At 48.8% G+C, this 16,148-nt stretch overlaps 1 protein-coding gene across 2 annotated transcripts in view; it reads right to left on the reverse strand.

The window, feature by feature from the left end:
- Positions 1-14,237: 14,237 nt before the first annotated feature.
- FOXK1 (forkhead box K1) overlaps positions 14,238-16,148 on the reverse strand; it is a 93,365-nt gene continuing 91,454 nt past the window's right edge. For both annotated transcript variants that reach the window (XM_060260615.1, XM_060260614.1), the window contains exon 9: positions 14,238-14,774. In XM_060260615.1, coding sequence (XP_060116598.1) covers positions 14,548-14,774 — 227 coding nt within the window. In that variant the 3' untranslated portion in view covers positions 14,238-14,547. The remainder of the gene's footprint in view (positions 14,775-16,148) is intronic.

Genomic DNA, 16,148 nt, shown 5'->3' on the forward strand with positions numbered 1-16,148 from the left:
TCAGGCTGAGGTCTTTCCCATCACCTACTGCCAGATCTTTGAACTGGAGATGCCGGGGATTGAACCTGGGACCTTCTGCACACCAAGCAGATGCTCTACCACTGAGCCACAGCCCCCTCTCCAGTGGACAGGCTCAGGCACATATCCCAAGAGCACCCAGGTGTCATGTAATAGCATGGACCTGCAGTTGCCCTACCATCCGTGGTGTGGAGAGATGAAACTTCCAGTCAAGGGTTAAGGAATGAACAGGGGGAGAGGGGCAGTCCTGGGAGCCCCCTTTGGATCTGAAATGTGTAATGCGGGGGCAAGGGGAGAGAAATATGAATAAATATTTTGCACACCGACGCTCTTTTCTCGCCCGTTCTCTTGTTCCCTTTCTTCCGGGGCCCGCTCACCTCCACCCTTCTGGCAGTACAGGCATTTCTCTGGGGCAGTACGTTCAAAGAGCTTCCAAGAGACTGGACACTTTCCAACTTTTTGCCCAATGGCTTCCCCCCCATCCTAGGCTCAGAAGACAAGGCGGGATCTAGATCAAGGGCCCCTAGCCAGTGTTCCCTCTAAGCTGAGCGAGTGTGAGCTAGCTCACGGTTTTTTGACCTCTGGCTCACACATTTTTGTCTTCGCTCAGGAAGGAGGGCCCCAGAGCAAACTAATTTATGCCGGAGCTCACAAAGTCGAATTTTTGCTCACAAGACTCCACAGCTTGGAGGGAACGTGGCCACCACCAACTGTTTCCCAAATTAGAGTCCCTCTTCTACTTGCCCCGTGGCGCAGAGTGTTAAAGCTGCAGTCCTGCAGTCCTAAGCTCTGCTCACGACCTGAGTTCGATCCTCAGTGGAAGCTGGGTTTTCAGGTAGTTGGCTCGAGGTTGACTCAGCCTTCCAGCCTTCCGAGGTCGGTCAAATGAGTCCCCAGCTTGCTGGGGGGAAAGTGTAGAGGACTGAGGAAGGCAATGGCAAACCACCCCGTAAAAAGTCTGCCGTGAAAACGTTGTGAAAGCAACGTCACCCCAGAGTCGGAAACGACTGGTGCTTGCGCAGGGGACCTTTCCTTTCCTTCTACTTGCTAGCCAGCAAGGAGACCTTCTGAAACAAGGTGCCTTCCTTCTCTCTACGACAACATACGCTAAAATTTGATTTTGCCAACAGCCACATTTGCTGGCTCAGCCTTCTCTGTCTTTCCCTCTTTGTGGTTCAGTTCTCTCCATTTCTCTTACAGTCCCATCCATTCTCACAGATGGGCCCTGGTGAGACAATTCCAGGGAAGCAGATGGCAGAGGCCTTCCCAGATTGTACCATGCGGGGGACGGGGGTGGGTGGGAATTGTGCGACCGGGGTTCATTGCGATTGAGGAACTTTGTCATTTCCAAGGGAGGAAATTATTTGCCTCTTTCTGGGCTGCTCGTCCACTGCGGGGTGGAAAGGGGGAGAAATTTGCAGAGCTGGAAATGTGTCGAAACTGGAGTGCCCCCACTTCCATTGCTGGCTGTGTCTTTTGGACATAATGCCTCGTGCGACATGGCTCACTGGCTTGAGCAATCTACCCTGGGTTTGTGGCGTACGAATAGCTGTGCCTTGCAGCAAAGTATTCCCATTTAGGCCAAACTGCTGAGAGCAGATACAGCACATGAGAGCAACTTGCTTTGAGAACCAACAAATGACTTCGGCAGGATGCTGAAAGTGGAGATTCGACAGCGGGTACAGTCCTGTTGCATAGGAAAGCCTGAAGAGGCGAATAATTCCATGAAAGTCCACCGTTGGGATCTTGCACGATTCAGTGGAGAAGCCCCAGAATTCTCAGAGCAACCTTCTCCAGTTTGGTGTAGCAGTTAAGTGCACGGACTCTTATCTGGGAGAACCAGGTTTGATTCCCCATTCCTCCACTTGCAGCTGCTGGAATGGCCTTGGGTCAGCCATAGCTCTCGTAGGAGTTGTCCTTGAAAGGGCAGCTTCTGGGAGAGCTCTCTCAGCCCCACCCACCTCACAGGGTGTCTGTTGTGGGGGGAGGAGATAAAAGAGATTATAAATCGCTCTGAGACTCTGATCCAGAGAGAAGGGTGGGGTATAAATCTGCAGTTGTCTCCTCCTGGAAGCGAGAGTTCTATCTTCCAATAACTACGCAGCGTTTGGAAGGTTTGGGGCTTAGATGCCTGTGGTTTTTGTTGCAAAACAAAGGCAGAAAGCTCTCTGGGGTGCCGCTTCTCCTCGCCGACGGAGTTGTGTGCTGCTTTGTGTGGGCGGGAGGGCGTTCGGCATCCTTGCCTCCTTGTCTTGTGTGTTTTGCGTGCCCGTGGGTGGATCCAGGCAGAGGCTTTGCGGCTTCAGGCTGGCAGGTAATAATTCGGCCGTTTGCCAAGCCAGATGCTTGAGGTTGGGGGATGCTCTCCAATGGCCTCCCACACCTGGAACGGAAGGGAGAAAGGCCTTTCGCCAGTGCCTGCTCCCTTCTGCCGCTTCCCATGCAAGGCGGTAAACCTCGTCCCTCTGGAAAGGACGGAGTGCTCTTTTTCCTCCGAGGAAAGGCCTGAAGCATGGAGGCAGGTGGGAAGCCAAACGGGCAGCGCTCTGAGCAACAGATGTGGACTGCAAATAAAAGCTCAGAATATAGTCTGCAGCATACATGGTACAGTATGCAGAACATAGTACACAGCCTGCATAGTAAACCAGCATTTCTGGTTTACACATGAACACACCCTGGGAATAGAGCGACAGCCAAGGACGGAATAGCGGTTCGTCGTTATCCTCTCTGGTGAGCGTGAGCTCCTCTGTCTATGCAGGCCTGATTGATAACTATTCTTTGGAGCTACCCTTCCCCAGTGACTCACGTGCAGTCTGAAGTTTTATTCAAGGTACGCGCTTTCATGTGCAAGCAACTCTTCTTCAGACACATCGGATGTTGAGGCATCTCTCTGTGTGTGTGTACAGGGGTGGAATTCCAGCAGGAGCTCCTTTGCATATTAGGCCACACACCCCTTTTGCAGCCAATCCTCCAAGCGTTTACAAGGCTCTTTTTTTGTAAGCTCTTGGAGGATTGGCTACATCATGGGGGTGTGGCCTAATATGCAAAGGAGCTCCTGCTAGAATTCCACCTCTGACCATTATTGAGATCCAGTAGTTACTGTACATGCAACTTATGCTTGTAGCTATGCATCAGAGGTGGCCAAACTTGCTTAATGTAAGAGCTGTATAGAATGTATGTTATGAGCCGCCCTGAGCCTGCTTTGGTGGGTAGGGCGGGATATAAATGCAAGGAATGAATGAATAAATAAAATGTCAGATGTTGGAGAGCTGCAAGGCATGAATGTCAGATGTTTGAGAGCCCCAAGGAAGGAAACTAGACTGGGGGAAGGAGAGGTAGAAAGAAAGCAACTTTAACTTCAAATGCATTCTCCAAGCCACTGACTGGCTTGGCTTAGAGAAGTGATTTAAAGACAGAAATGCCTTCTCCAAGCCAGTCAGCCAAAAAGGGTGGTGGGGGTTTTGAGAGCCACAAGATACGTGTGAAAGATCCAAATGTGGCTCCCGAGCCACAGTTTGGCCACCTCTGCTATATATACTGTGTTCTGAGTTTTTATTTGCATTCCATGTTTTTTTAATCTTAATTTTTTTTTGTGCATTTTGTAATTAATAGTTCCCTTGCTCTGGGAATTCTAATCAACCTACCCAGGGCAAACAGCTGGCCGTGCCTTCAGACATCATTATTGAGGATGGGGACAGACAGAACACTGGCCGACCCTGCTGTGCATTTGTGTGCAGCTCATGCACTTATGCATCATTCCCCCTAAAAATACCTTGCCATTTAGTTCCATTAAGAATCCGCGTTCAGCTTCCTCCACGCTCCTACAGCCAGGTTTGGCGCGCCGCCTTGTGGCCAGTGCCAAGAGTGCAGCCGACACAGCAGGGCAAAGAGCCGGTTCGAATTCTTTGCATCTTCTCAGTGGAAGATGGGCAGACTTTTACCGTGAGGGGACAGATCAAAAGTCAAAGCTGGGACAATACAGCCGCCCTCCCTCCCCTTCCATCTCCGAGTCCCCTCTTGCTTCCCCAGGAAGAGGAATGGTAGAGGCTACACAATGGTAGAGGCTACAGATTTTAATGCTATTATTTTAATTGCAATTTTTTCAACAGACAAAACCAAACAAAAAAGAGACAGCAATATTTCCATATAGCAGATAGCTAGAATGATGTCTCCAGAAGCATAAAAGCGAACACAAGCAAGCACAGTGTGAGTTCCTGCTACAAAAAAAAGCCCTGTCCCTTAGCATGTAGGGTTACCAACCTCTAAGCGGCCCCTGGAGATCTCCCGCCATTACAATATATCTCCAGATGATCGAGAGCAGTTCCCCGGAGAAAAGGTCTGCTTTGGAGGGTGGATTCTGGGGCGTTATAACCTACGGAGGTCCTCCCTACCCCGCCCTCACCAGGTCCCCCCCCCCCAAAAAAAAATTCTCCAGGTATTTTCCCACCCAGAGCTGGCAACTCTACAAGGGGTGGGGGGAGGGCAGGACTGCCGGACCCAGGTTGGGAAACTCCTGGAGATTTAGGGATGGAGCCTGGGGGCAAGACAGTGGGGTACAATGCCACAGAGTCCACCCTCCAAAGCAGCCATCTTCTCCAGGAGAACTGATCTGTGCAGTCTGGAGATGAGCCGTAATGCCAGAGGATCCCCAGGTCCCACCTGGAGGCTGGCATCCCTAGATGGGAACTGGAGACGCTCCCAGAATTCTTTGATCTCCTGAGTAAATGGCTGCTTTGGAGGGTGGACTTTGTGGCAATATAGTCACTGAGACTACCTCCCCAAACCCTCCTCTCTCCAGCCTCCATCCAAACAAAATCTCCTGGAATTTCCCAACCCAGAGCTGGCAACGCCTAAGCAAGGGGGAATCCATCCCACTAAGTCGTTCCAGGAGCCAATTCTTCTGCTGCTTTCTAAGGGAGCCAGCAAAGACACGGATAGGATGGGAAAAAACCGGGCAGAGCAAGGCTTCTCCCGCCCCCACTTCCAAATCTCGGCCTGCTTTGGACTTTTTTGAGGCACGGGTGAAGTATTGAGCGGAACGGTCGAAGAGATACCCCAGGTTTCCAGGGGAGCCTCTTGTAAGGGCGCACAGGTCTTCCTAGCCAAAGAGATAGGCAAAAGAGTAAAAGGAATGGAATGCACATTTCCGAACACAAGGGGAAGCGGTCGTGGTCTAAGAGTTCCGGTTTTGAAGCATCCAATCTGTTCAACAACTTCGGTTCTGTGTCGCATCGGGGAACACATCGGTTTGCGATCGGAAGTGCGGCACCGTTGAGTCTTCCCCTCTTATCTCTAACCTTTGCCTCTATATTTGATTTTGGGGCGGGGGAAAGCGAGCCAGGTGGAGGCTGGCTGGCGGCTCCAGTTTTGCTTCCCGGGAGCTGAAAATCCTTGGAGTTTAGAAGGGGGCCAAGTTCGTCCTCCACGTTTGCAGAAGAGCAGGTAAGGTAGGAGGGAGGGAAAGGGGGCTTGAAGATGGGATCCACACACACCTGCAGGAACAAAAAGGCCGGGGACGCGAGGCAAGGGTCTCCTGAGGACCTCTTGTTATGCGAGGCGGCTGCTTGCAGTTAGATAGGCAGCCTTGCAAACGCAAAATTCTATTTCCTGAACTGCTCGTTTTCTGGCTGCAGGGAGTGTGCGTGGCGGGAGGGGGGAGGCGTGGACCGGTGATATCCGGCTTATTTTTCTTTATGCATAACATTTATTAGCCGCTTTTATTCCTTATGTTGCTCAAGGTGGCTTACAACATAAGTGAAACATATAAAATGCAATATGGAAACGCTCATGCACCCAAATTTAAAACCAGAATTTAGAACTGCTTTAATGCAAACCATTTCCAGCTGCTGCTGGCCCCGGAGGCGCCCGAACCTGCTCGCCCCCGGGTTCCTTGCAGGTGTGACCCACGCTGCCGAGCGGCCCTCCTGGGCCTTTTGGCTTCTGTCATAGGGCGCCAAGTCCAAGTCAAGAAATATCTGGGGGCTTTGGGGGTGGAGCCAGGAGCAAGGGCGTGACAAGCATTACTTAACTCCACCGGGAGTTCTGGCCATCACATTAAAGGGACCGCACACTTTTAAAATGCCTTCCTTCCATTGGAAATGATGGATAGGGAGGGGCACCTTCTGTGGGGTCTCATAGAATCGGACGCCTCAGTCCAATCTTTTTGAAACTTGGAGGGTATTTTGAGGAGAGGCACCAGATGCTATGCTGAAAATGTGGTGCTTCTACCTCGAAACCGGAGCCCCAGGTACCCGCAGTTCGATTTTCCATTATACCCTATGCGAATCGATCTCCATAGGGAATAATGGAGTGCCCCGCAGACATTTCCCTCCAACCCCCCCCCCCCGCTTTCTGATGACCCTGAAGTGGGGGGAGGGCCTCCAAACCGGGGGATCTCCTGCCCCCACCTGCATTGGGGGTCCTACTTCTCTGCACCCTCCAAAGCGGAGGGTCCCTCCTCGCCCAAAAGGCAAAAAGGGTCAGGTTAAATATTTAAAAACAAGCGGGGAAGACTCCAGAGAGAGTACTCTCCGCACCTGCGAGCGCAAAGCCCCCAGGCTCCCCCCTTCCCTCTCAATGCGGTAGCTTCGATGGAGACTGGAAGCCCAGGCGATACTGTCTTCCGCGTGCGACCGCAAGTTGAAGTTGCCGGTCCCCTGTTCTTTCTTATGCCTCTTTGACGAATGAACCTGGTGCGTGTTTATAAACTGTCCGTGTGGAAACTCTGAGCTTTGCTAGATCAGACTACTGTGGGGGTTGCCACCTCCAAGCTGGAAAATACCTGGAGATTTTGGGGGTGGAGCCTGAAAAGGTCAAGGTTTGGGGAGGGGAGAACTCCAGTGGGAAACAACGCCTTAGAGGCCTTCTTCCAAAGTGGCCATTTTCTTTTCATTTGTAAGGTTTGTGTTGGAAAATACCTGGAGACATGGCCTTTTTTGTAGCAGGAACTCTTTTGCCTATTAGACTGCACCCCCCTGATGTAGTCAATCCTCTTCAAGCTTACAATAGGCCCTGTAAGAAGAGCTTTGTAAGCTCCAGGAGGATTGGCTACCTCAGGGGTGTGTGGCTTAATAGGCAAAAGAGTTCCTGCTATAAAAAAAGCCCTGCCTGGAGATTTTGGGGGGTAGATTAGCATCTGTAGTGAGTTAAGACAGGAGTCTTTATCTTGTTTTTTGTGGCTGACTTCTGGCCACCCCTAGTGGGGCTTGGACACTTAGAGAGAGGTGGCTCACTATTGCCTGCCTCTGCATCCCAGGCCTGGTATTCCTTGGAGGTCTCCCATCCAAGTACTTAGAGGTGGCTTGCTATTGCCTGCCTCTGCATCCCGGCCATGGTATTCCTTGGAGGTCTCCCATCCAAGTCCTTGCCAGAGTCGGCCCTGCTCGGCTTTTCAGATATGATAAGATCAAACTTGCCTGGACTATCCAGGTCAGGGAACAAGTTAAGATAGGATTCTTATCTCACTGTAGATGCCAAACGATGTATTGTAACTTTACATCCTTTACTACACCCCTCCTGCCTTCTGAGTGGGGTATAAAGACTCCAAAATCTCCATTCCCAGTCATGTTTGATGAAGGAAGCTTGTCCTCTCAAAAGCAGATACCCTTGTTAGTCTGCAATGTGCTAATGGAGGCAGACCTGACTCATTTTTCTGCAGTCCTGGAATCTTGTCAAGCAAGGTTCTCCATCCAAAACATAGAATTTGGAGCTACCATGGCTATTAAATATGTTGCTTGGTCTTACTATGACGTCTACATTCATTTCCTTCATTTATGGTCTTCCTTCCCCCCTTGAGGACACAGAGTGGCTCTCCTCTGTTTTTATTGCAATGAAACTACACACAAGCTACAGCCAGTCCCACAATGCATGTCCTGTTGTCTTGTCCGCTTCTCACGTTTTCTTCCATGTTGGCTCTTGAACTCCTGGATCACATAGATTTTTTCAGTAGAATTCCTTAGGAGAGTCCAAGTGGTGAGGTCCATAGCTAACCCCAAAGTGCTGTGGAGCAGGGGTGGCCAAACTGTGGCTCGGGAGCCACATGCTGCTCTTTCACACATATTGTGTGGCTCTTGAAGCCCCCATCAACCGGCTTGGAGAAGGCATTTGTCTCTTTAAATCACTTCTCTGAGCCAAGCTAGTTGGTGGCTTGGAGAATGCATTTAAAGTTGCTTTCTTTCCACCTCTCCCTCCCTCCTACTTCACCATCTATTTGTCTGTTTCAATTCTCCAAGCCAAACCAGCTGGCGGCTTGGAGAATGCATTTAAAGTTGCTTTCTTTCCACCTCTCCTCCAGTTTGGTGTAGTGGTTAAGTGTGCGGACTCTTATCTGGGAGAACCGGGTTTGCTTACAGTTGCTGGAATGGCCTTGGGTTAGCCATAGCTCTCGCAGGAGTTGTCCTTGAAAGGGCAGCTACTGTGAGAGCCCCACCCACCTCACAGGGTGTCTGTTGTGTGGGAAGAAGATATAGGAGATTGTAAGCAGCTCTGAGTCTCTGATTCAGAGAGAAAAGGAAAGGTCCCCTGTGCAAGTGCCAGTTGTTTCCGACTCTGCAGCCACGTGGTACCTCTGCATGGCCTCTGCAGCTGAGACCTCCTGGTAAGCGGAGGGGTGGTTTGCCATTACCTTCCCCAGTCATCTACCCTCTCCCCCCCCCCAGCAAGCTGGGGACTCCTTTTACCGACCTCGGAAGGATGGAAGGCTGAGTGAACCTTGAGCCAGCTACCTGAAAACCCAGCTTCCGCCAGGGATCAAACTTAGGTCGTGAGCAGAGCTTAGGACTGCAGTACTGCAGCTTTAACATTCTGCGCCACGGGGCTCTTTTAAGTGAAGAGATAAAGGTGGGGTATAAATCTGCAGTCTTCTTCTCCCTCCTACATCCTCATCTGTTTTTCTCCCTTCCTGTATTGCGGCTCTCAAACATCTGATGTTCATGCCTTGCAGCTCTCATGCATCTGACATTTATTCTATGTGGCTCTTATATTAAGCAAGTTTGGCCACACCTGCAGTGGAGGCTTTCCAGGCCTAGAAATGTTCGGATTCCCCAAATCACTTTTGCTGCCATGGTGGTGGTTTTGTAACATCTCCCCTGTGAAGCAACTTGGAAGAAATCTGGGTCAGAGAGAGACTGGTGTTAAGTAAGATCCAATCAATGTTTTACAATTCTCCCCCGACCGCAAGATGTTTCCCCCTTTAGTCTGGCTGTCAGTTTCGGAGACTGACAATCAAGAAATAGTTTCATCGTTTGCAGTATTGTGCTGCATAAAACATCTGGCAGAGCAGCTGAAAGGATAGCTTCCTGGTACATTGTTAAGTACATGTACTACATAGGTGGGCTTGAAAGAAAATGAGTATTTGGTGCGATTGCCATGGTTTTAAGTATTTACAGTTAAAAAGCTGGTTATGTAAGTTTCCTATTAGACCAGGTCTTACCTTCTTTGAACGGGCCCCATGGCGCAGCACTGCAGTCCTAAGCTCTGCTCATGACCTGAGTTCGATCCCCGGTGGAAGCTGGGTTTCAGGTAGCCAGTTGACTCAGCCTTCCATCCTTCCGAGGTCGGTAAAAGGAGTCTCCAGCTTGCTGGGGGGAAAGTGTAGATGACTGGGGAAGGCAATGGCAAACCACCCCAGAAAAAGTCTGCCGTGAAAATGTTGTGATACGACATCACCCCAGAGTCGGAAACGACTGGTGCTTGCACAGGGGACCTTTCCTTTCCTACTTTTTTTTGAAAATCTGCTTTTTCATGACATCCAGCCTATAAGGGCTGATTCAAGTTGACATGCCAAACGAATCAGGCACCCTTCTCCATTCCGTCTGCACAGGGCTTTTTTTTTGTAGCAGGAACTCCTTTGCATATGAGGCCACACACCCCTGATGTAGCCAATCCTCCAAGAGCTTACAAGGCTCTTTTTTTGTAAGCTCTTGGAGGATTGGCTACATCAGAGGTGCGTGGCCTAATATGCAAAGGAGCTCCTGCTAGAATTCCACCCTTGCAGGTATGGCAGAAAATTCAGTTCTATTATCCAGGGTGGCCTAAGGGAAGAGAAAAGTTGGTATTCCCAAATTAGAGAGAGAACAACTTTCCCTTTTGTCTAAGGTTTCAAGTTACTTATCTCCTATCTCTTGGGCCAGGCCAAACCATGTTGGGCAGGGCCTCGTGTATGCCTATTTAAGATTAGGTAGCAGAGATATAAACTTTTTAAAGGACACTGACAAATACGACTAAAGAATTTTTTTTAAAACTTAAAACATTGCCACTTGTTGGTCATGAAGGACAAAAATGACTTCCTGAGATGACGGGGAAATAAGCAAATTATCTTCAGCCGTCCTTTCTGCCCAGGAACGTTAAGATAATATAAATGCAAAGCACGTTCGCTGGAGTTCTTTTACAAATTTTCTTGACACCGTACAAAATTTACAGTTGGATTCTTTTTTTTTTTTTTTGCAACCGTGCTGCCAAGCTTAGCTTATCCTTTGGAGGCAATCAAGGATCCTGTCTGAAACCTACTCCACGTTGAGTTAAAAAGAAATCAGACATTGACGGACAGATTGAAGATTCCCTTCAGATGAATTCCCTTTTAGAGTGACAGATAAGAATTGCTTAAGCGTCTCGTCTGGCCGCAAACTGACAGGGAGAGATGAACGGTACTGAGTGCCCCTCATTGTGCTTACCGTTTGTTTTTTTTTCTACTTTTCATTTTTGCCTGCCCGTCTTAGTCTACTTCTGTGGATGCGCTCAAATGAAATAAACCTGTTGGCTTGTGACGAGAACTAGCCACAACGCATCTCCCATCCATTGCAGGAAAAATTAAAAATTGGTTCACTTATTTCACAGTTTGTTTTTGTACTGTCTAAAACGTACATTTCTCAGCTTTTCAAACAAAGATATGCTCCTAAAGTAGCTTCCCTTTTACTGACCTAATTCTCAGCTGAAATCTATACGCTTCTAAGCATTAGTACTTCTCTAAATGTTTGAACAGTATAAAAGCAGTAATTGTGAAATAATTGTGAAATTAATTTTTCCTGCAATACCATCTATCCCCTCTGCTTCTCCTTGAATGGTGAGGGTTTCGGAAGCTTCAGTTGCAGACTTCCTAGCTGGGGAAAAGAGCAGTTTGTCCCAGTGTCTGAATTGAAGGAAGCCAGAAGCGTGTCGTCTTGCCTACGCATCAGGATCCCAAAGGTGTGGTATAGCTGCGAGTCCTGAAATCCCAAATTTGCAGGCACGATGTCCAAAACAGCAGTTTGTTTAGAAGCAGGAAGACTTTCTCTTTTCATTCTGCATGTGAAAGCAAGATGGGAGGTGACGCCGACCCTGCAAAAGCAACTAGGGCAGGGGTGTCAAACTCATTTGTTATGAGTGCCGGATTTGACATAAATGATATGTGGAATTATTAACATGTGGAATTCACTGCCACAGGAGTGGTGGCGGCTACAAGCATAGCCAGCTTTAAGAGGGGATTGGATAAAAATATGGAGCAGAGGTCCATCAGTGGCTGTTAGCCACAGTGTGTGTGTGTATATATATATGTGTGTGTGTGCGCGTGTGTGTGTGTGTACTGGCCACTGTGTGACACAGAATGTTGGACTGGATGGGCCACTGGCCTGATCCAACATGGCTTCTCTTATGTTCTTATGTGACATAGAGTGTTGGACTGGATGGGCCATTGGCCTGATCCAACAGGGCTTCTCTTATGTTCTTATGTGACACAGAGTGTTGGACTGGATGGGCCATTGGCCTGATCCAACATGGCTTCTCTTATGTTCTTATGTGGCACAGACTGTTGGACTGGAGGGGTCATTGGCTTGATCCAACATGGCTTCTCTTATGTTCTTATGTGGCACAGAGTGTTGGACTGGATGGGCCATTGGCCTGATCCAACAGGGCTTCTCTTATGTTCTTCTGTGACACAGAGTGTTGGACTGGATGGGCCATTGGGTTGATCCAACAGGGCTTCTCTTATGTTCTTCTGTGACACAGAGTTGGGCTGGATGGGCCATTGGCCTGACCCAACATGGTTTCTCTGATGTTCTTAATGAGACCTTGTTGGGCCAACTATGTTGGGCAAGGCCATGTGTGTACTTATTTAAGATTAGGTAGCAGAGATATAAACTTTTTAAAGGACATGGACAAATACGACTAAAGAGTTTTTTTAATAACTTAAAACATGCTTAAAACATTAGCACTCGTTGGTCTTAAAGGTGCTTTCTTCGTATTTCTCCCATGGGATCCAGGAAACTGGGAAAAGGAAGCTCTGGCAATTTCCTTCCTTCCCCAGGGGACTGGGAGGGGGGAGGAGCCTCAACCGATGGAGAAAATCGAGGTTTTGCTCTGTAGCTCTGCTGTGCGATTGAGCAAGCCTTGCAAAGCAAGCTGAGATGGAGAAGGAAGCAGTCAAGAGCCAGTTGTTCAGGGGCCTGATAGAGCCCTCTGGGGGTCTGATATGACCCCCGGGCCACATGTTTGACACCCTTGATCGGGTGAAGTCCTCAGCCTGGTGCCAAGAACATCATGGCTCTACTGCCTTCTTTCCTGGCACTCACAAAGTGCTGTTTAGAAAAAGGAGCAAGGTCAGGTGGGTGCAACCAAGAGGGTGCCGTGACCTTACATGGGCTAAGTGACCATAAAGGTTGGGCCAGAAACAAAACAAAGAAACTCAAATATAGCTATGGACATGTGCTGATGTACAAAATATCATACAGAACTTAATTGTACCTTCAAAAGTACTAAAATATCATTTTAAACCCACAATCCTATGGTTCTCTATGTATAAGTACCTATTCTTAATAGAAAGTCAAGTGTCCAATCATACACATGCAGGTTAAAAGGTACAGAGGTACAAATATCCATGTACCAATACCAAATGTGTTTTGGGTAAAAGCCTTCCTCAGTGTTAGAATTCAAACTGAGCACTCCATGAATTTAACAAAAATATATGTAAAACTTGAGGATTGTGACTTGGGCTCGATAAGGGATTTTGACTTTATATGGGACCTTGGCCCTGGAGGGGACATTGATTTGGGACTTTGATTTTTGACTTTGTAGGGGATTTTGCCTTTATATAGGACTTGGTACATGGGGCATGTACTTTGGGGCACGATATCTTTGTACAGGTGATTGGCAACTTCTCTTCTGTACACTGCAACCGAATGTAGAATGGTGCTGCTGATAAACCAGATCCAAAACCTAAAATAAATTGGCCCCAATTAAAAAAAAGGAACAAACAGGTTCCAACCCAATCCACCGGCAGCCCTGTATATGACCCATTGCTGTGGGCCCATATCCACACGTATTCCCCCCGTTTTGACAAGTCTCTCTGTATTAATAATATACCTTCATACGTTCTCCCACACCCCCAGCGGTGCATGTTCCGCCCAGAGGTCACAAAAGACAAGCTACATCAAATTCAGCTCAGCGCTGACCTGTGGTAAACTTCTGCGGTTCGTTCCACAAACTGAGGCCGCCCGCCCCCAGTTCCTGCCTGTTACGATTTGAGTCTTGATGTTATTCAAATGTTAACATTTCTGATATGGAAACGGTGCGAGAGGATTTGCTTGATCTGGGAGGGTGTGTCTAACCAGGGCTTTTTTGGTAACAGGAACTCCTTTGCATATTAGGCCACTCCCCCTGATGCAGCCAATCCTCCTGGAGCTTACAGCAGGCCCTGTACGAAGAAATCTGTAAGCTCTTGGAGGATTGGCTGCATCAGGGGGGCATGGCCTAATATGCAAAGGAGTTCCTCCTAAAGAAAAAGCCGTGTCTAACTCAAAAAACGGGCAGATGTGTGTCTAGTGAACCCAACCTTCCCAAAATTTCTTATTTCCAGTCTAAACTCCAGCCCCCTCCCACCTTTGCAGACGGGGTTCATCTGCATTTTAGGCTTCGGAACTCTGAGAGGTGGTGGGGAAAAAGGCAAGAGAGAGAGACATCTTTTAAGATCAGAAACCATATTCTGCATCCCTGCTTCCCCAAAAGCATGGTCTAGCCCAGGGGTGGCCAACGGTAACTCTCCAGATGTTTTTTTGCCTACAACTCCCATCAGCCCCAGCCAGCATGGCCAATGGCTGGGGCTGATGGGAGTTGTAGGCAAAAAAACATCTGGAGAGCTACCGTTGGCCACCCCTGGTCTAGCCTTTTTAATAAATCCCGTGTCCCTCCCTCCCAATGTTTTTAAGAAAAGGGAGGGAAGAAAACGAATGAAAACACCATTCCAGCAGTCATACAATCAAAATTGTCTGTATTTCTTTTAATCTAAAAGAGGGAGGAGGGGGGGGGGGGAGGATCTCCAAAGTGAAAGACAGAACAGATGCCCAGGTACAGACACACGGGTGGAGGTTCTCCCATTCGTTTTGGCACCTTGCGATTCTAAGAACGGCTGGTCTGTCCTTTTATGCTCGCGTACCGAACGAGCTTCAAAAGCCTCTTTCTGGGAGGCCCAAGGTGTTACCGTTGCAGTTTGGTTTGCCTCTCCGGCTTCCCCCTCCCCACCTCTTCCGACCCGGGGCTGCCTTTCGGGACCGCTCTGGCCCCTCATTCGCCGGCAGCCTGTCCCTGCGGAGTTGTCGAAGTGATGACGCCCCCGGTGGTCGGCAACGGAGCCGCTCCTCCTCTCGGCTCTTCGATCCGGGGTCTCTTGACGTCCGGCTCGTTCGGGGGCTCTGCGGCCTCTCTCGTCCCCGCCTCGCCCACCTGGCCCACGACCACGGGCACTGAGGAACTAGCTTGGGCTGCCAAGAGCTGCAACGGATTTGTGAGGGCTGCGGGAAGTGGGAGAGAAGGCGATGTTCAAATAAACCGACAAGCTTAAAATGCAGAAATGTACATTATCCGGCGACTCTCTTAAGGCAACCAGGACCACGTATCACAGATCGTGTGGGTCTTAAGACAACTTTCAGGCAAATTCAGAACTGGAGAGTTTTGAAGATAAACAGATAACCTTGTTCTTCCTCTTTTTTGCCACTCAAAAGCCACCCGTTCTGCACTTTTGTATAGGTAGAGCTCCCATTTCCAGGGGACAGAGAGCCTAAATAAATCTCTAACAGCACTTTTGAAGGATTTAAACTCTCCCTGGAAAGCAGAGAAGCTGATCTTTCTCTAATGCCAACGTGCTTTTTTCATACAGAGAGTCATTGTTAGCTCTGGCAACTAAGAAAATACACGTGAAAGACATCTTTGAAGGGTGAAATGTTTTGGTACGGTGAATATCTAGATCCAATTCTTCTAGCAATGTTATTGACAATATTGACAATTGTATGTTTGATGCTCTTTGTGTGTTGAGTGTAATGGCCTCGAGCGAAAGGCAGTAATTGTTACTTCTACTTTTGTCCTTATTGCTACCTGTCTGTCTTCCAGAGATCCTCCCAGCTTTGGGTGCGAAAAGCTATCTCTAGGGGCGTATAATACAGAATGCGTGATAAAACCAGTTTTTCTTGGTGAAAGAATACCTTTACAAACAATTCCAGAGGGATGTTCCAGGCTGGGTATCGTATGAACGTGGAAGGAAAGAAGGAAGGGTGGAGATCAGATGTATACCCCACCTTTAGAAAGGAGCCCTGTGGTGCAGAGTGGTAAAGCTGCAGTGCTGCAGTCTGAACTCTCTGCTCACGACCTGAGTTCAATCCCGGCAGAAGCTGGGTTCAGGTAGCCGGCTCAAGGTTAATTCAGCCTTCCATCTTTCCGAGGTCAGTAAAATGAGGACCCAGCTTGCTGGGGGGGGGGGAAGTGTAGATGACTGGGGAAGGCAATGGCAAACCACCCCGTAAAAAAAGTCTGCCGTGAAAACGTCGTGATGCGACGTCACCCCAGAGTCGAAAACGACTGGTGCAATATTAGGCCACACCCCTCTGATGTAGCCAATCCTCCAAGAGCTTACAAGGCTGTTAGTACGGGGCCTACTGTAAACTCCAGGAGGATTGGCTACAGCAGGGGGTGTGGCTTAATATGCAAAGGCGTTCCTGCTACAAAAAAAGCCCTGTTCCTTCCCTTCCTCTCCCCACAACAGATACTCTGTGAGGTAGGTGGGGCTGAGAAAGCTCTGAGAACTGCTCTTGAGGGAACAGCTCTGAGAGAATTGTAACTGGCCAAAGGTCACCCAGTTGGCTGCATGTGAAGGAGTGGGGACTCAAACTCGG

The sequence above is a fragment of the Heteronotia binoei genome, chromosome 20 (assembly GCF_032191835.1).
Source record: "Heteronotia binoei isolate CCM8104 ecotype False Entrance Well chromosome 20, APGP_CSIRO_Hbin_v1, whole genome shotgun sequence".
Taxonomy (NCBI): Eukaryota; Metazoa; Chordata; class Lepidosauria; order Squamata; family Gekkonidae; genus Heteronotia; species Heteronotia binoei.